Below are 13,692 nucleotides of genomic sequence, written 5' to 3'. Positions count from 1 at the left end.
CAACTGCCATGGCCCTTTTGAGTCCACCCACGCCGAGTGTCCTATGCGTCCAAGACGCCAAAGAGATACCGTCATCCGCCCGACCCCTCTACAACAGAAGCAGATTCGACGTGAAGGCGGCATGCTTTTCACTAGGAAATATGACCGCGACGCCTCTCCCGGCAGCCAGGAAAGTACCACCACGTCTTCCAACGAGCTGCCCAGTCTTAGTTCCGCACCTTCTAGTCCCGAGAACTCCGACAGCTCTGACCAGGGCCAGCTCTCAGTTGATGAGGACACAATAATGGTTCAGTTGAGCGAGCACACGTCCTCCCCCGACGCAGTCCGCCGCTCTAGCCGCCACAAAACGCCCTCCAAGAGGGCCACTGGCTTATGAGGTGGAAGTTGCCCACGGCCACGATATTGAGAGGTGTACGGTGGACTTGGACGAGCTAGTTCACTGAGTAAGGAGACGCGGGGAGGCTTTGTGGGAGGAGGAGGAGAGGGAGAGAGAGAACGGGGAGGAGTGATTTTGCCCTTTCTTATGTCTTTTCCTTTGTTATACAGGTCTCGCCATGGACTGGCGGCTCGCTCATCGGGCGATTAGACTGGAAGTGTTGGGCCGCGTTTACGCAATGGGCAACACATGACTTACACTGGCAATAGGCCTCGGTTTGCCCTCGGGTTAATGGTTCTGGTGGACAATTAAGGGACTGCTCCTACTTTTTGTACGCTAGACTCACCGATGTGGCACGTCTCATGCCCTACGGGAGGCGGAAGTAGACGTTAAAAATAACAACAACAACAACAACAACAGTACCGCAGTGCACATCTTCAGCCATGCGCACCAACCCCTCTCCTTCCCATCCCTTCTCCCACGAAGCCCCAACCCGCAGAACTCAAACCCGCATGCCATAACCAAAAACCACAACAAAAATCATCGCTAACATCATACCAACACTTCCAGCCCTCATTCCCTATCTGAAGAACCAAGCTGGTCATATCACCTCCCACCCTCCTCCTCTTTAGCAGCCTTACAAACCACACAACCCCCGCCCCCATGAGTGGTGCAAGCTACCAGGTCGCTGTTGGTACACTATTGTCACACGGACATTGCCCACACTCCTGGGTTTGAAGTTCAATAGAGCCTCAATGCTTGACATCAACCCAACCTCGCCATACAATGCCAGCCTTGCCTCAGCCAGACTATTCGGCCAACAGGCACGGCTGTCACACGGACATTTGCCGGTGACATTCATCAGTCAAACTGCCGACCAGAATTACCGACAGAATGCCACACGGACATCCGCCGGCGACTTTCATCAATTAAACCACCGACCGGAATTACCGACGGGCAACTGGACGAAGGCTGGCATTCAGAAGATCTACTTGTAGGCAGATGAACTAGATAGACTCGCGCCGATGCCTGGCACACAGGGCTCGGTACGTACCAACCTTCTTTGGTATAAGAAGGCCTTAAGGCCTGACCTTCTCATGGAGGTTGAAAGGATCAACAAGGCCTTCGGGACCAAAGTAGTTCATCAGCTGAATTGAACTACTGTTCCAAGCCCAGAATACTGCCCTTGTCACACAAACCCAGAACTGTGGGTAAATGTCCGTGTGACATCAGCTCTGTCACGGCGTAATCAGAGGGCACGTTGTGTACGATTTGATTATCTTGGACTAAGAATAAGAAGCTGAAGAGGGAAGAAATCCCAAAAGGGAACGCTCGATGCCAGAGCTGGGTTTTATACCTAGACCACAGGCGACAACCAGTGACAGCCAACCCCGTGAATGGGATGACCCGATTGAACAGCACCCTTGTGAATGGGAGCCTTGATGGTAGGCATGTGACAGCCCAGATGGTGCCAGCCGTCACAAGCTCCCCCTTCTCCAAGGCTAGCCCCGAGCCGAACATGCGTCAGCTTTCGACGATAGGATTCCGTGGAAGGGTTAGTTCTTTGGGACGTTAGGGTCTCGTGGTTTGTCTGGACTTTGGGCGTGGTGTGACGAACCGTTACAAGCACAGGAGTATTATCGCTGGGATAGAAGAATAGAGTAACGGAGTAGTAGCCGAAAGGTACTGGTAGGTTGTGATAGCTATTGTTTGCTGAAGAACCCTAATAACGAAGGCCGGGAGGCCTTCTTATATACTGGTCTTCAGTCTTGTCCTGGGTCCTATCTAATTGGTCAATCTATTCAAGTTCGCTGATTGGATCGTAACATCCAGGTCCTTGTAGCGCAATCCCGAAGCAATGTGGCTGTTTCGGTAACCAATTATCGCTGATGGCGTTTTGTCTAAGATCCTACTATGCCGTCTCTTGTAAGTCCGATTCCTTCTATTCTTTATCTTCCATCTACGGTAGTATATGTAGGACAGACAATATTTCAAGCCACTCAGCCGCTGTTCACAGTGCCCCGCGCTTGCGTTGCCTTCATCCGAGTGGTCGTTGAAAAAGTCCCTGCTTATAGGTAACAATGATCCCAACTTTGGGCCCTCCAATGTCCATGTATGGCGCAGATGCTGACCGTGGTAACATAACGCGGGAGTTTCGTTTTATGCCAATTTTTTTGAGTTGAGCGGGAGCCTTACACCAACTCGTGATCAGTCCACTAAGACTGTGCAATAAAGGCTTCCCTGTCCGCTTATTGCATGCTTGACAAACTCAGGCCAACCATTCCATCAACAAGACCATGATTCTCGTTCCACGGAAGCTTCGATGCCCTCTGTAGTCCCACAAAGGGAGGCCTGTAACTGTCACACGGACATATGCCACACTGTTAAACGGGCATACACCACTGTGACAAGGGCAGTATTCTGGGCTTGGAACAGTAGTTCAATTCAGCTGATAAACTACTTTGGTCTCGAAGGCCTTGTTGGTCCTTTCAACCTCTAGAGGAAGGTTGGGCTTTAAGGCCTTCTTATGCCAAAGGGAAACGGTACCTATCTAGTATGTACGGGTCCTTGTCACCTAAGGCTCCAAGGCATCTAGCAATCTGCATACATGTAGGTCTTTCTCGTATGACACCAGGAGTGTGGTGTATGCCCGTTTAAGAGTGTGGCATATGCTCGTTTGACAGTGTGGCATATGCCCGTTTGACAGTGTGGCATATGCCCGTTTGACAGTGTGGCATATGCCTGTTTGACAGTGTGGCATATGCTCGTTTGACAGTGTGGCATATGTCCGTGTGACACCAGCTCCCCCTTCTCCAAGGCTCGCCTCGAGCCGAACATGCGTTAGCTTTTGACGGTAGGATTCCGTAGAAGGGTTAGTTCGTTGGGACGTTAGGGTCTCAGGGTTTGTCTGAGTGCCTGGTGTGAAAGACAATGACTTCTGCTTTCTGCTTCATCAGTGAAGAGGTGCTCCTATGGTTCCCATGTCAAGTTCTTGGTTCCTTCTATCCTTGCCACTTCGTTCGATACTTAACCTTGCCTTCGAATTTCAAGGAGTCCAGCACCTCTTCCACTTCATAGTCTTCTGACTCAGCCGGGGCTACCTCCCGCAGGACCTGGTCAGGGTCAGGGGCTACCTGATTGCCAGCGTGGTAAGGGTTCGACGAGCGAGACATAGAGAGATTCTAACTCAGCCGGGGCTGCCTTCCCGCAGGACCTGGTCAGGGTCAGGGGCTACCTGATTGCCAGCGCGGTAAGGGTCCGACGAGCGAAATGTGGAGGGAGTCATGGATACGCCAGGTCTTGGGCAAGGTAAGCCGGACAGTGGTGGGATCTTGTGGAGGAGTTAGTTTGTCGGGACATTGGGGTCTCGAGGTTTCTCTGGGTGCCGCGCGTGGAAGGCGATGACCTGATTCTTCGCTCCGTCAGTGTAGAAGTGCTCCCATGGCTCCCATGTGAGATCACTGGCTTTGTTCCATCCTTCCCACTTGACTCGGTATAACACCTTGGATTCAGCCCTCATGGAATCCACGATCTTCTCGACTTCGTAGTCTTCTGATACCGCTGGGGCTGCCTCTCGCAAGACCTGGTCAGGATCGGGGATCTCCCGATTGCCAGCGCGATAGGGTTCCAGGAGCGAGACGTGGAAGGAGTCGTGGATTCGCCATGTCTTGGGCAGGGTTAACCGGACAGCGGTAGGGGAGATCACCTGTGAAATCCTGAAGGGGCCATGAAGCTTCTTGTCGAGCTTCTTTGAGGGGCGCTTGGTTTTGATGTGCTTACCGTTCAGCATGACCAACTGTCCCACCTCGTAGACCGGTGCATCCGTTCGTTTCTTATCCGCCCACTCCTTCATCCTCTGACGGGCGCGGTCGAGATGTTTCTGAGCGTGCTCGTAAACCTGGGTCATCCAATGGGCGTAAAGGCGACTCCCAGGGTTGCGAGGGGCGCCGTCAGGGGGGTTGTGTGAAGCAGGGTGATAGCCGTAGTTGGCGTAGAACGGGGAGATACCAGTCGACGACGAGATGGTATTGTTGTATGCGAACTCGGCAGTGGCTAGCAAATCTTCCCAATTGCTCATTTCGTAGTTGACGAAGGCACGAAGGTACATTTCGAGGATCTGGTTGAGCCGTTCGGTTTGGCCATCGGTCTGAGGGTGGAAAGCTGTACTCATTCGACTCTTGATGCCGACGAGCTTCAGGAAATCCTTCCAGAGATGGGCCGTAAATCAGGAGTCACGGTCAGAAATGATGTCCAATGGTACCCCGTGCAATCGCCAGTATGAGCGGGCGAAAATCTTGATGAGGTCTTCTGTTGTCTTTTCTCCCACCTTAAGAGGGATGAAGTGGGCCATCTTTGTGAAGGGATCCACCATAACCCAAATGGAATCACAGCCGTTGGAAAGGGGCAGATCCGTAATGAAATCCATTGCAACGGACTTCCATGGGGCGTAATGGAGTTCCATGGGTTGGAGCAAACCATGCGGGGAGTGCCGAGGAGGCTTGTTCTGTTGGCATTCATGGCAGCCGCGGACGTATTCCCTGACTGATTCCTCCATCTTGGGCCACCAGAAGTTCCTGGTGATGAGCTCCATGGTTTTATCCATACCAATGTGACCGGCGAACTTAGTGTCGTGTTCTGAGTTGATGACCTCGTTCTGAAGGCTGGTGGGGATCCAAAGGCGGTTCTTTCGGTAGAGGAGATCGTCGAACTTCTCGAAGTCCTTGTCTGCGTCCTTCTGGAACTGTTCCATATATACCGGGTCGTTGACTCTTGCTTCCTTGAGCTGCCTGATAAACTCATCATTCCATCGAGGGGTAGAGAGACTGCAAAGCCTATCTTTTGACAAGAGAAAACTGCTTCCTTCCGAGTATGAGAAGTGTTTTTCTTGCAGGACCGTCGTGATCGGCTGGTCCTCACCTCCCCCTTTCTCAGGTTTGAAGCTTTCTTGACGGGATAGGGCGTCAGCTTTGCCGTTCAAATGGCCGGGTCGGTAGTTGATGATGAACCAGAAGTTGGCCAGTTGGATTGCCCATCGGGCTTGGCGGCGGTTGAGGACTTTGGCGTGGGTAAAGTAGGCCAAATTCTGGTGGTCGGAGAAGACTTCGCTCCTGTGCTTTGCCCCCTCGAGGTAGATCCTCCATCGTTCGAAGCTGTCGACGATGGCCAGGAGCTCTTTGTCGTGGATCTCGTAGTTCATCTCGGCTGGCGACATCTTTCGCGAATGGAACGCGACTGGGTGAATCTTGCCATCCTCTTTCCTTTGGGAGAGTACTGCTCCAATCCCAAAGTCCGAAGCGTCGGTTTCCATGATTGCTGGCTCGGCGGGGTCGAAATGTGCCAGAACGGGCGCGGATACGAAGGCTCTCTTGAGGTCGTTGAACGCGTTGGTCATTGCTTCGGTCCATTTCCAAAGCTTTCGATCCAGGGCGTTACCTTTTGAGATGGCTTGGGCTAGCGTTGAGAACCCTTTGATGAACCTTCTGTAGAAGTTGGCGAAGCCCAGGAAGGATTGTGATTCCTTCAAGGTTTTGGGAAGCTCCCAGGCCAAAATTGTTCTCACTTTGTCATCAGCCATACCAATGCCTTCTGGGGAAATGATGTAGCCTAGGAATTCAACCTTCTGTGCCCTCCATTTGCACTTCTGGGGTGCGACAGCCAGGTGGTTTTCTGACAGCCGCTTCATGACTTCCAAAACCAAGCGGTCATGTTCTTCTTCCGTGTCTGCGTATATCAGGATGTCGTCGAGGTAGACGAGGACGCCGGCGTCGATGAGGTCCATGAAGAGGTGATTCATCATGGCTTGGAAGGTTGAAGGCGCGTTGATCAATCCCATGGGCATGACTACGTACTCGAAGAGCCCGTATTTGCACCGGAACGCTGTCTTCCATTCATGTCCTTTGGCCATTCTCACCAGGAAGAACCCTGATTTGAGATCGATCTTGGTGTAGAACTTGGCCGTTCTGAGGGCATGCTGAAGCTCTGTGATGAGCGGTATGGGGTGCCGGACGGGGACCGTCATTCTGTTGAGGGCTCGGTAGTCGACTACCGGTCTGAGAGGATCGTCGGGATCCTTTTTATCGACGAACATGAGGGGGCGCCACATGAGGCGGTGGACTTTCTGATTCTTCCTGATTTTAGCATTTTGTCAAGCCAGGGTTTGAGGGCGTCGAGCTCTCGCCCGCTCATAGCGAAGACAGGGCCCCAAGGCGGCGTTTGGTCGTCGATGATATCGATCTTGTGATCCCAGGGCTGGTGGTCTGGCATTCGCATGGCGGCTTCCTCGCTCATTATGGGGAGGAAGGCTCGAAATTCTTTGGGGACTGCTGCAATGGCGGCGTCAATCTTGGTTTGGATGCTGGCAATGGCGATGGTGGGGGGAAGCCCAAGGACGATCGAGCTGGTGCAATTTCGTCATCCATTGTTGAGAGCTCGAAATTGAGGCGGGTGTAGTGATCTTCTTGGTGCCGTAATACGACTGCCTCGGTATAGTATCGTCCTCCCATCGTGTCGACCGCCGCGTTGAAGCCCATAAGGGTGCGGATGTTGGCTCGTTTGATTAAGGGAAGCTTCCAGACGCGTGCTTGGTGAAATGACATGACTGGGATCGAGCTTCCTGGGTCCAAAAGGACGCGAACAGGATGTTCCACGTCGTTATAGAGCAGGGTCATTCGTACGATTGGTCGTGAGCCGGAGTGAGGCTCAGGGCAGGGTTTCTTTCGGAGTTGTTCTGTCTCGTCGTCGTTAAAGCTCAGCCTTTTCAGAGTGCAAACGACGGGGTTGACACCAGAGTGAGGCCGAGGTGATCCATGTGGTGCTTCATGGTGGCCATTCAAAAATCAGAGTCAGAGTCTTGGTCCATATCCATGGTCTGTATGGCTCTGGTGATCGCGGCCGTTTTGGCCTTCTTGAACTGGGCTTCGTCATCGAGGGCCTCAGCTCCCTCTTCTTCACGGTCGGCGTTCTTGCGTTTGGTTGAGACGGCGGCCGTACGTGGCTGTTGTTCTTTTAGCTGGGGCGTCACGAAGGTGGTAAACGGCTTTCTGGCGTTCTTCGTCCTTCTCGCCGTATTGAGCGATGGCAGTCCACACCTCTGAGGCGAAGCGGGAGCTAGCCTGCTGGACTTGTTGCTCCAAGCGGGCGATCTGGGCTTGAGAGGCCTCGATACCAGCGTCGAAGAGGGTGGTGACAGTGGCGTAGTTCTTCCTCAGGATGTCGTATTGTTCCTTGAGGGCCGTGAGGTCTCTGGTGTGTTCGTGCCCTACGGAGAGGGTCATCTCGCGCACCTGGGCGTGAGCCGCCGCGAATTGGTCATGGAGAGTGATGAGCCAGGGAGGGGGGTTGGTAACCTGGACCAAACTTCTGGGGATAGCATCATCGCTGTTGGTCATAACAGTATCGAAGTCGCCTGGGTGATAGAGGACCAGGGAGGAGTTTTCGACCGAGGGGACGGGCTGATCTTGAGGTGAAGCCATTGTGATGGTGATGTGTTGAAGAGTTGGGTAAGGATGGTTCGAGAGGGAAGTAGTTTATCTGTGACAAGGGCAGTATTCTGGGCTTGGAACAGTAGTTCAATTCAGCTGATAAACTACTTTGGTCTCGAAGGCCTTGTTGGTCCTTTCAACCTCTAGAGGAAGGTTGGGCTTTAAGGCCTTCTTATGCCAAAGGGAAACGGTACCTATCTAGTATGTACGGGTCCTTGTCACCTAAGGCTCCAAGGCATCTAGCAATCTGCATACATGTAGGTCTTTCTCGTATGACACCAGGAGTGTGGTGTATGCCCGTTTAAGAGTGTGGCATATGCTCGTTTGACAGTGTGGCATATGCCCGTTTGACAGTGTGGCATATGCCTGTTTGACAGTGTGGCATATGCTCGTTTGACAGTGTGGCATATGTCCGTGTGACATGAGGACAGGGAGAAAAGAAAAAGCGGATAAGCATGACGAAAAGCAAAAAAAAAAATTAGAAACAGAAACAAGACATGACCAAATCTAAAGAAGCCGAATTGAACAACATGTGAAGCTACCCCGTGAAACGTCACGAGCCACCTTCTCGTCTCCTCATCCAGGATACCTGTTACGATCCAATCAGCGGACTTAGATAGATTGACCAATTGGATAGGACCCGGGGTCCCGAGTTTACGGGACTACGGGACGGTCCCGGGTCACGGGTTCACGGGACCACGGGATAAGGCTGAAGACCAGTATATAAGAAGGCCTCCCAGCCGTCGTTGTAAGGGTTCTTCAGCAAGCAATAGCTATCACAATCTACCAGTACCTTTCGGCTACTACTCCGTTACTCTATTGTTCTATCCTAGCGATAATACTCCTGTGCTTGTAACGGTTCTTCACACATCACTATTAAAAGCACGCAATCAGGAATTGTAACAAGATGCGAGCAGCGGCTGCATCTGATCCGAAAGCGGATGTCAACTGTTACTTGGAAAGTGAGCGAAAGAAAGATACAAGGAAGTAATATACCTCGCATCGCATCCCTCTATCCTCCGTGTTCCTATTACCTCGCTCGTCCTTTCTCCTTAAAGTTCCAACAACCCGCTCTCCAGGTCTGATCACCGTCAACCACCTGTCACATCGCCATCAACTTGAGTTACAGTCATAGCATTACAACCACTATGTCTATTCAACTCTCCGACCTCGTCCTCTCAACCTTCTCCAAGGGTCTCAACGCCCTCGCTCACATCCTCGATGTCGCCGAGCAATATGCCTCTTCCCAAAGCCTCTCCGCAGACGCCGAGTATCCCAACGCCCGCCTCATTGATGACATGAAGCCGTTCACCTTCCAGATCCAGAACGCCACCACAAACATCAAGCGCACGCTTGCCCGTCTCCAGGGACAGGAGTTCCAGCCGTGGGAGGACAAGGAGACCACCATCGCGGATTTGAGGGAGAGGATTGCCAGGGCGCAGAAGCTCGTGGAGGAGGCGGACGCCAAGGTTCTTGATAGTGTTGCTGAGAAGCCCATCGATTTGTGAGTGTCCCCAGACGGGAGGCTTGTAATGAAGACATGCTAACGTGAAGATGACATCAAACAGGTGTGACGAACCGTTACAAGCACAGGAGTATTATCGCTGGGATAGAACAATAGAGTAACGGAGTAGTAGCCGAAAGGTACTGGTAGATTGTGATAGCTATTGCTTGCTGAGGAGCCCTATATAAGAGGTCTGGGAGACTTCTTTATATAAGGGTCCTCTATGGTGCGCCGCTGCGCCGCTGCCGCGGCGCCGGTACTGCGGCGCCCTCCTTATTGGTCTATGTAGCTAATTACATAAGTGATCCCTTATTGGATCGTAACAACAGGCTCATCGGTCCTACGACCCTCAAGAGCACCGGCAAGGGATCTGTCCTCGGACACAGCATCCCCAACTTCTTCTTCCATGTGCAGACTGCGTATGCGATTCTCAGGAGCAAGGGCGTGCCCATTGGAAAGAAGGATTACATCCAGAGCTTCCTGGCTGGCAACATCGTTGCCTGAGTGGGAGGATGATACGGGATGTAGACGGATAGATAGCAAAGGAGAAATGTCATGCAACGATCATCATCATTGTGCTGCTTCAAAGACGTGTGAACCTGGTAACGAGATTTGCCCATATATCCGGCCGGCATAATGGCCTGGGATGGGACATTATGGTCGTCAGAGTAGATTGCAATAGATTGCTTCAAGTTGACATTCCCGTTCTGCCTAAACACCACACCATTGCATGTTTCGAGATTTCGAGCCTGTGGCAGATTGCCGCCCCCATAGTCTTGGCAGGCACCCTGCTTGCGACATATAAGCTAACATGTCCTCATCCTCGCGATGGTCGTTTCGGAGCATGATCAGTGCCCACTAGCACAACATTCGTCATCATCAAGCATCACATCATCGATCAACATCATGATACCCCACGCTTTCTTCCTCGCGTTTCCCATTCTCGTCGCAGCAGTGCCCACCTCCTCATCACCTCATGCGCTATCACCAAGAGCAGAACCACCTTGCGAACCCTGGTCTGACGAATGCCGCGAAGTCATAACTGCCAACGCGTGCTTCGCTGCCTATGTCCCCGCGGGAGACATCCCGACTGTCTTGAAATGCGTGGATGTTGACGATTCAGCTGTTGCTGAGAGAAAGGTCAGTGCTGGGCAACCATCTCTCCGTGAACTTGACTAACTCATGGCCGTGGCAGCTGTGCAACTGCTACGGATGTGCGGAGACGACTGTGCAAGACTTTGCGACAGACATACTAGGGTGCAAGGCATAGGCACGACATGGGAACATCATGGGCAAACGCAGGGCGAGGGATAGGATAGAGCATGGAGAAAAGCATTGTATTGAGCCGCTATGAAAATGAGAGGCAAAAGGTCGATGACAAACGTTCCAAGCCACCGTCCCTTGCCAGGTTATATCACCACACAGCCTTCTACGCGGGAATGCTGGGAGCCAATTGCTTCCAGAAGGCGCACCTCTGACCTCTTCCTCCCTCCCATGTGTTAGCGTCCACGACGGCAATTGCATTCTTCAATCCAGGACCCTTGGATTGCGTCACATTGTACCCGAACTGCGTCGGCTCTTGATACTGCACACCACCCGTCTCATTCAGGTTCACCAACTTGGGAGCACTCTCACCCCAAGCCGGCCAAGTCGCGATAGGATGGACGCTCGCATTCCCCGTTGACTGCCCATTGGCAAGCTGGCTGGCGATAGACGGGTTACCGGTCATAACAAAGTTGCCCCAGATGCGGCGGAAGGCAAGCACAAAATCGTTAGACTGGTTCTCAGTTTGGGGACCAAAGTAGCCGGCCATGTCGGTGCCGTGGGTGGCAAAAGGGACCGAGTACTGATATACGTATGCCTTCTTGGTGCTGGAACCGGTAAATGCAGAGGCAAACCAATAGGCTGGGCAGACAAAGGTGGCTTCGGCGTAGATATTGTAGCCGCGCTGTTGTTGGCCGTTGGCACCTCCGGACATGTTAAGCGCGTTGGGGCCGGAAAGGCCGTTGGTTTCGAAGAAGGGGCCTGCGCGGTTGGTGGGGCTGCTGTTGGGGTTGGCAGCGAGGATGGAGTTGATCTGGGTCGCGGAGAGGTTAGGGAACTCAATCTTGAGCCAGTCGACAAGCTGTGACTCGGTGTCGATGTTGTTCTGGACAAACAGAGGACCTTCATTGGCGTTGAAGCCGACAAGAAGCTTCTGGCCGCTAACTTGCTTGGCGGCAAGCTGCTGGCTGGCGAGACTCATGATGTAAGCGTGGTCGGTGACGGGCCAGAAAGCCCAGTAGCCATAGGGTGCTTGGTTGGTGACAACGGCGTTGGCTTGTTGCAGCGTGGCTGAGTCCTTGCTCTGGAGGCAGGCGAACACGTTCCCACTGCTGGGGCAGCCGGCAGCCTGAGAGAAGGCATAGTACCTCGAGGTAGGGATGGCATCGTTGTAGTTGTACTGGAAGGGGAGGTAAGGCGAATTGGCGATGGACTTGTCAAACAGCAGGGGTCCCAGAGCACCGTTGACGGCAAGGTTGTGATACATGACAGAGCCGGCGCCGGCGGATTCGCCCGAGATGGTGACTGCTAGGGGGTTACCACCAAACTTGCAGATGAACAGCTTGACCCATGCGAGAGCAAAGGCCTGGTCGAGGATACCAGCATTGACGACACCCTTGTTCTTGACTTCTTGCGAGGCGAGGAAGCCAAAGGCGCCAAGGCGGTACTGGATGGAGACGACAATGAAGCCCTTGTTGTTCGCGTTGATGATCTCGGTCATGTCCTGGACGCTGTTTCCTAAACCGTATCCGCCACCGTGAATCCAAACAAGGACAGGGAGGTTTTGCGCCTTGGAAGGGGCATAGACGTTGAGGAAGAGGCAGTCCTCATCACCTGGAATGGGAGGTAGACCACCGACAGATGGGTAAACACCCGGGCACTGGACACTCTGTTCTGTCGCTTGGATAACCGTGCCATTGGGTTGGAGAGGTGGGAGACGCGGCGGTTGCCATCTTGCAGCAGTTGCATACCGAATTCTGATCATGCACTGTCAGTAAAAGGTCTGATTACAGATCACACAAGTGTCCATTCTTACCCTTTCCAAACGTTGACGCCGGTACCCGCGTTCTGTTGGCCTTGGTACTTGACATAGCCTAGATCGACCGTCAGAGACGAGGACTGGCTGCAAACGAGACCGCGCTTCTCTGTTTCCTGCTGCTCTTGGTGAATAGTGGTGACGTTTTGTGTGAGCTCGGAAACGAAGCCGGTCGCGATGTCGGCGTCACGGGCAACGTGGCTGAATGGGCTTGCCAGTACGGCTCCGGTGACAGCCAAGCCTGCCGCCAGATGGGCTGTAAGATGTCGAAGAATGACCATGATGCTCCTGGACTGTCGGGGTACAGAGGGCTGAGGAGATGGCCAGACACAACATGTTCGAGGGCGTCAACGACGTTATTATCACCAGCTGGTTTCTAGCCCCACGGTTTCGGCGACGGAAAGCCGGGAAAAGCCAAGGGTGACTGCTTGGAACGTTGACTGGATCGCTAAACATTGGCAAGAAGCTAGTGCAATAGCCGCAAGCGAACAGTTGAGGATGCCAGCCACGTAGGGCAGTGCGTTGCTTTGGACATGGGCCAAAAGGTAACCATCTGAGCCGCTACTTGAAGACTAACATGATGGCCAAGCAAATTATCACCGCTCAGATATCCAATATCGGTTGCGCAGGTGCTGTAAAAGTGGCGGGACATAGGGCCCAGCGCAGTGTAGGAAGCCGGCTATTGTGTCGTTGTTCATGATGTTTTGGCTGGAACGTCCATGTGGTGCGACTAACGAGCGGTGCCGCAGGGGTGCAGACTGGGATCGGAGATCTTGTCGAGAGAATGGAGATTTGCAAATGCCCGTCATGGCTCGCTTTCATATCGAAGAGGCTTGTCGTACGCCATGTCGTTCTGATCCTGATGTGTCGGTTCACATCTTGCTCTCGTCTTTCGATTTCATGGCATCGGTCCTACGGCGCTGTTTTCCACAAGGTCAGCTAGAGAAGGGACGACAAGATATCCATCTAGGGATTCTGCAATCCGGGGGAAAACGTGGGCGAGCATAGAGTGCGGGGCGAGGCGAGATTACGATGGAAGCTTGGCAGGGGCAGTGGAAGCGATTGCGGAAGAGTGGACGGGCGGATAAACAGAGATGGAGGGTTGTATCGAGGACAAAGCATTCGGATATCTTACCCAAACAGAGGGAAGTCTACCTATGTGCACGGCCTCGGCCTCGACCGTTGAAGAGGGATTGTAGGCAATATGGGCATCGTAGTCGTCGCTGTGTAAGCCCTAGCAGACCGAGCTAGT

At 53.0% G+C, this 13,692-nt stretch overlaps 4 protein-coding genes across 4 annotated transcripts; 2 read left to right on the top strand and 2 right to left on the bottom strand.

The window, feature by feature from the left end:
* Positions 1-43: 43 nt before the first annotated feature.
* SMAC4_13409 (uncharacterized protein) lies at positions 44-376 on the top strand (the record flags this gene model as incomplete). Its single annotated transcript, XM_066091390.1, has 1 exon — positions 44-376. The coding sequence occupies one exon, from the start codon at positions 44-46 to the stop codon at positions 374-376; it is 333 nt and encodes a 110-aa protein (XP_065946326.1).
* Positions 377-4,601: 4,225 nt separating this feature from the next.
* On the bottom strand, positions 4,602-6,479 carry SMAC4_13408 (uncharacterized protein; the record flags this gene model as incomplete). Its single annotated transcript, XM_066091389.1, has 1 exon — positions 4,602-6,479. One exon carries the CDS (start codon positions 6,477-6,479, stop codon positions 4,602-4,604), a length of 1,878 nt encoding a protein of 625 aa, XP_065946325.1.
* Positions 6,480-9,005: 2,526 nt separating this feature from the next.
* SMAC4_13407 (uncharacterized protein) lies at positions 9,006-9,865 on the top strand (the record flags this gene model as incomplete). The annotated part of the gene is made up of 2 exons (XM_066091388.1): positions 9,006-9,361; positions 9,426-9,865. 2 exons carry the CDS (start codon positions 9,006-9,008, stop codon positions 9,481-9,483), a joined length of 414 nt encoding a protein of 137 aa, XP_065946324.1. The 3' UTR covers positions 9,484-9,865.
* An 868-nt stretch (positions 9,866-10,733) lies between these two features.
* Positions 10,734-12,721, bottom strand: SMAC4_13406 (uncharacterized protein; the record flags this gene model as incomplete). The annotated part of the gene is made up of 2 exons (XM_003345232.2): positions 10,734-12,381; positions 12,441-12,721. 2 exons carry the CDS (start codon positions 12,719-12,721, stop codon positions 10,791-10,793), a joined length of 1,872 nt encoding a protein of 623 aa, XP_003345280.1. The 3' UTR covers positions 10,734-10,790.
* Positions 12,722-13,692: the final 971 nt, after the last annotated feature.

This window comes from Sordaria macrospora, chromosome 3 (genome assembly GCF_033870435.1).
Source record: "Sordaria macrospora chromosome 3, complete sequence".
Taxonomy (NCBI): Eukaryota; Fungi; Ascomycota; class Sordariomycetes; order Sordariales; family Sordariaceae; genus Sordaria; species Sordaria macrospora.
This window is presented reverse-complemented; position numbering and strand designations above follow the sequence as displayed.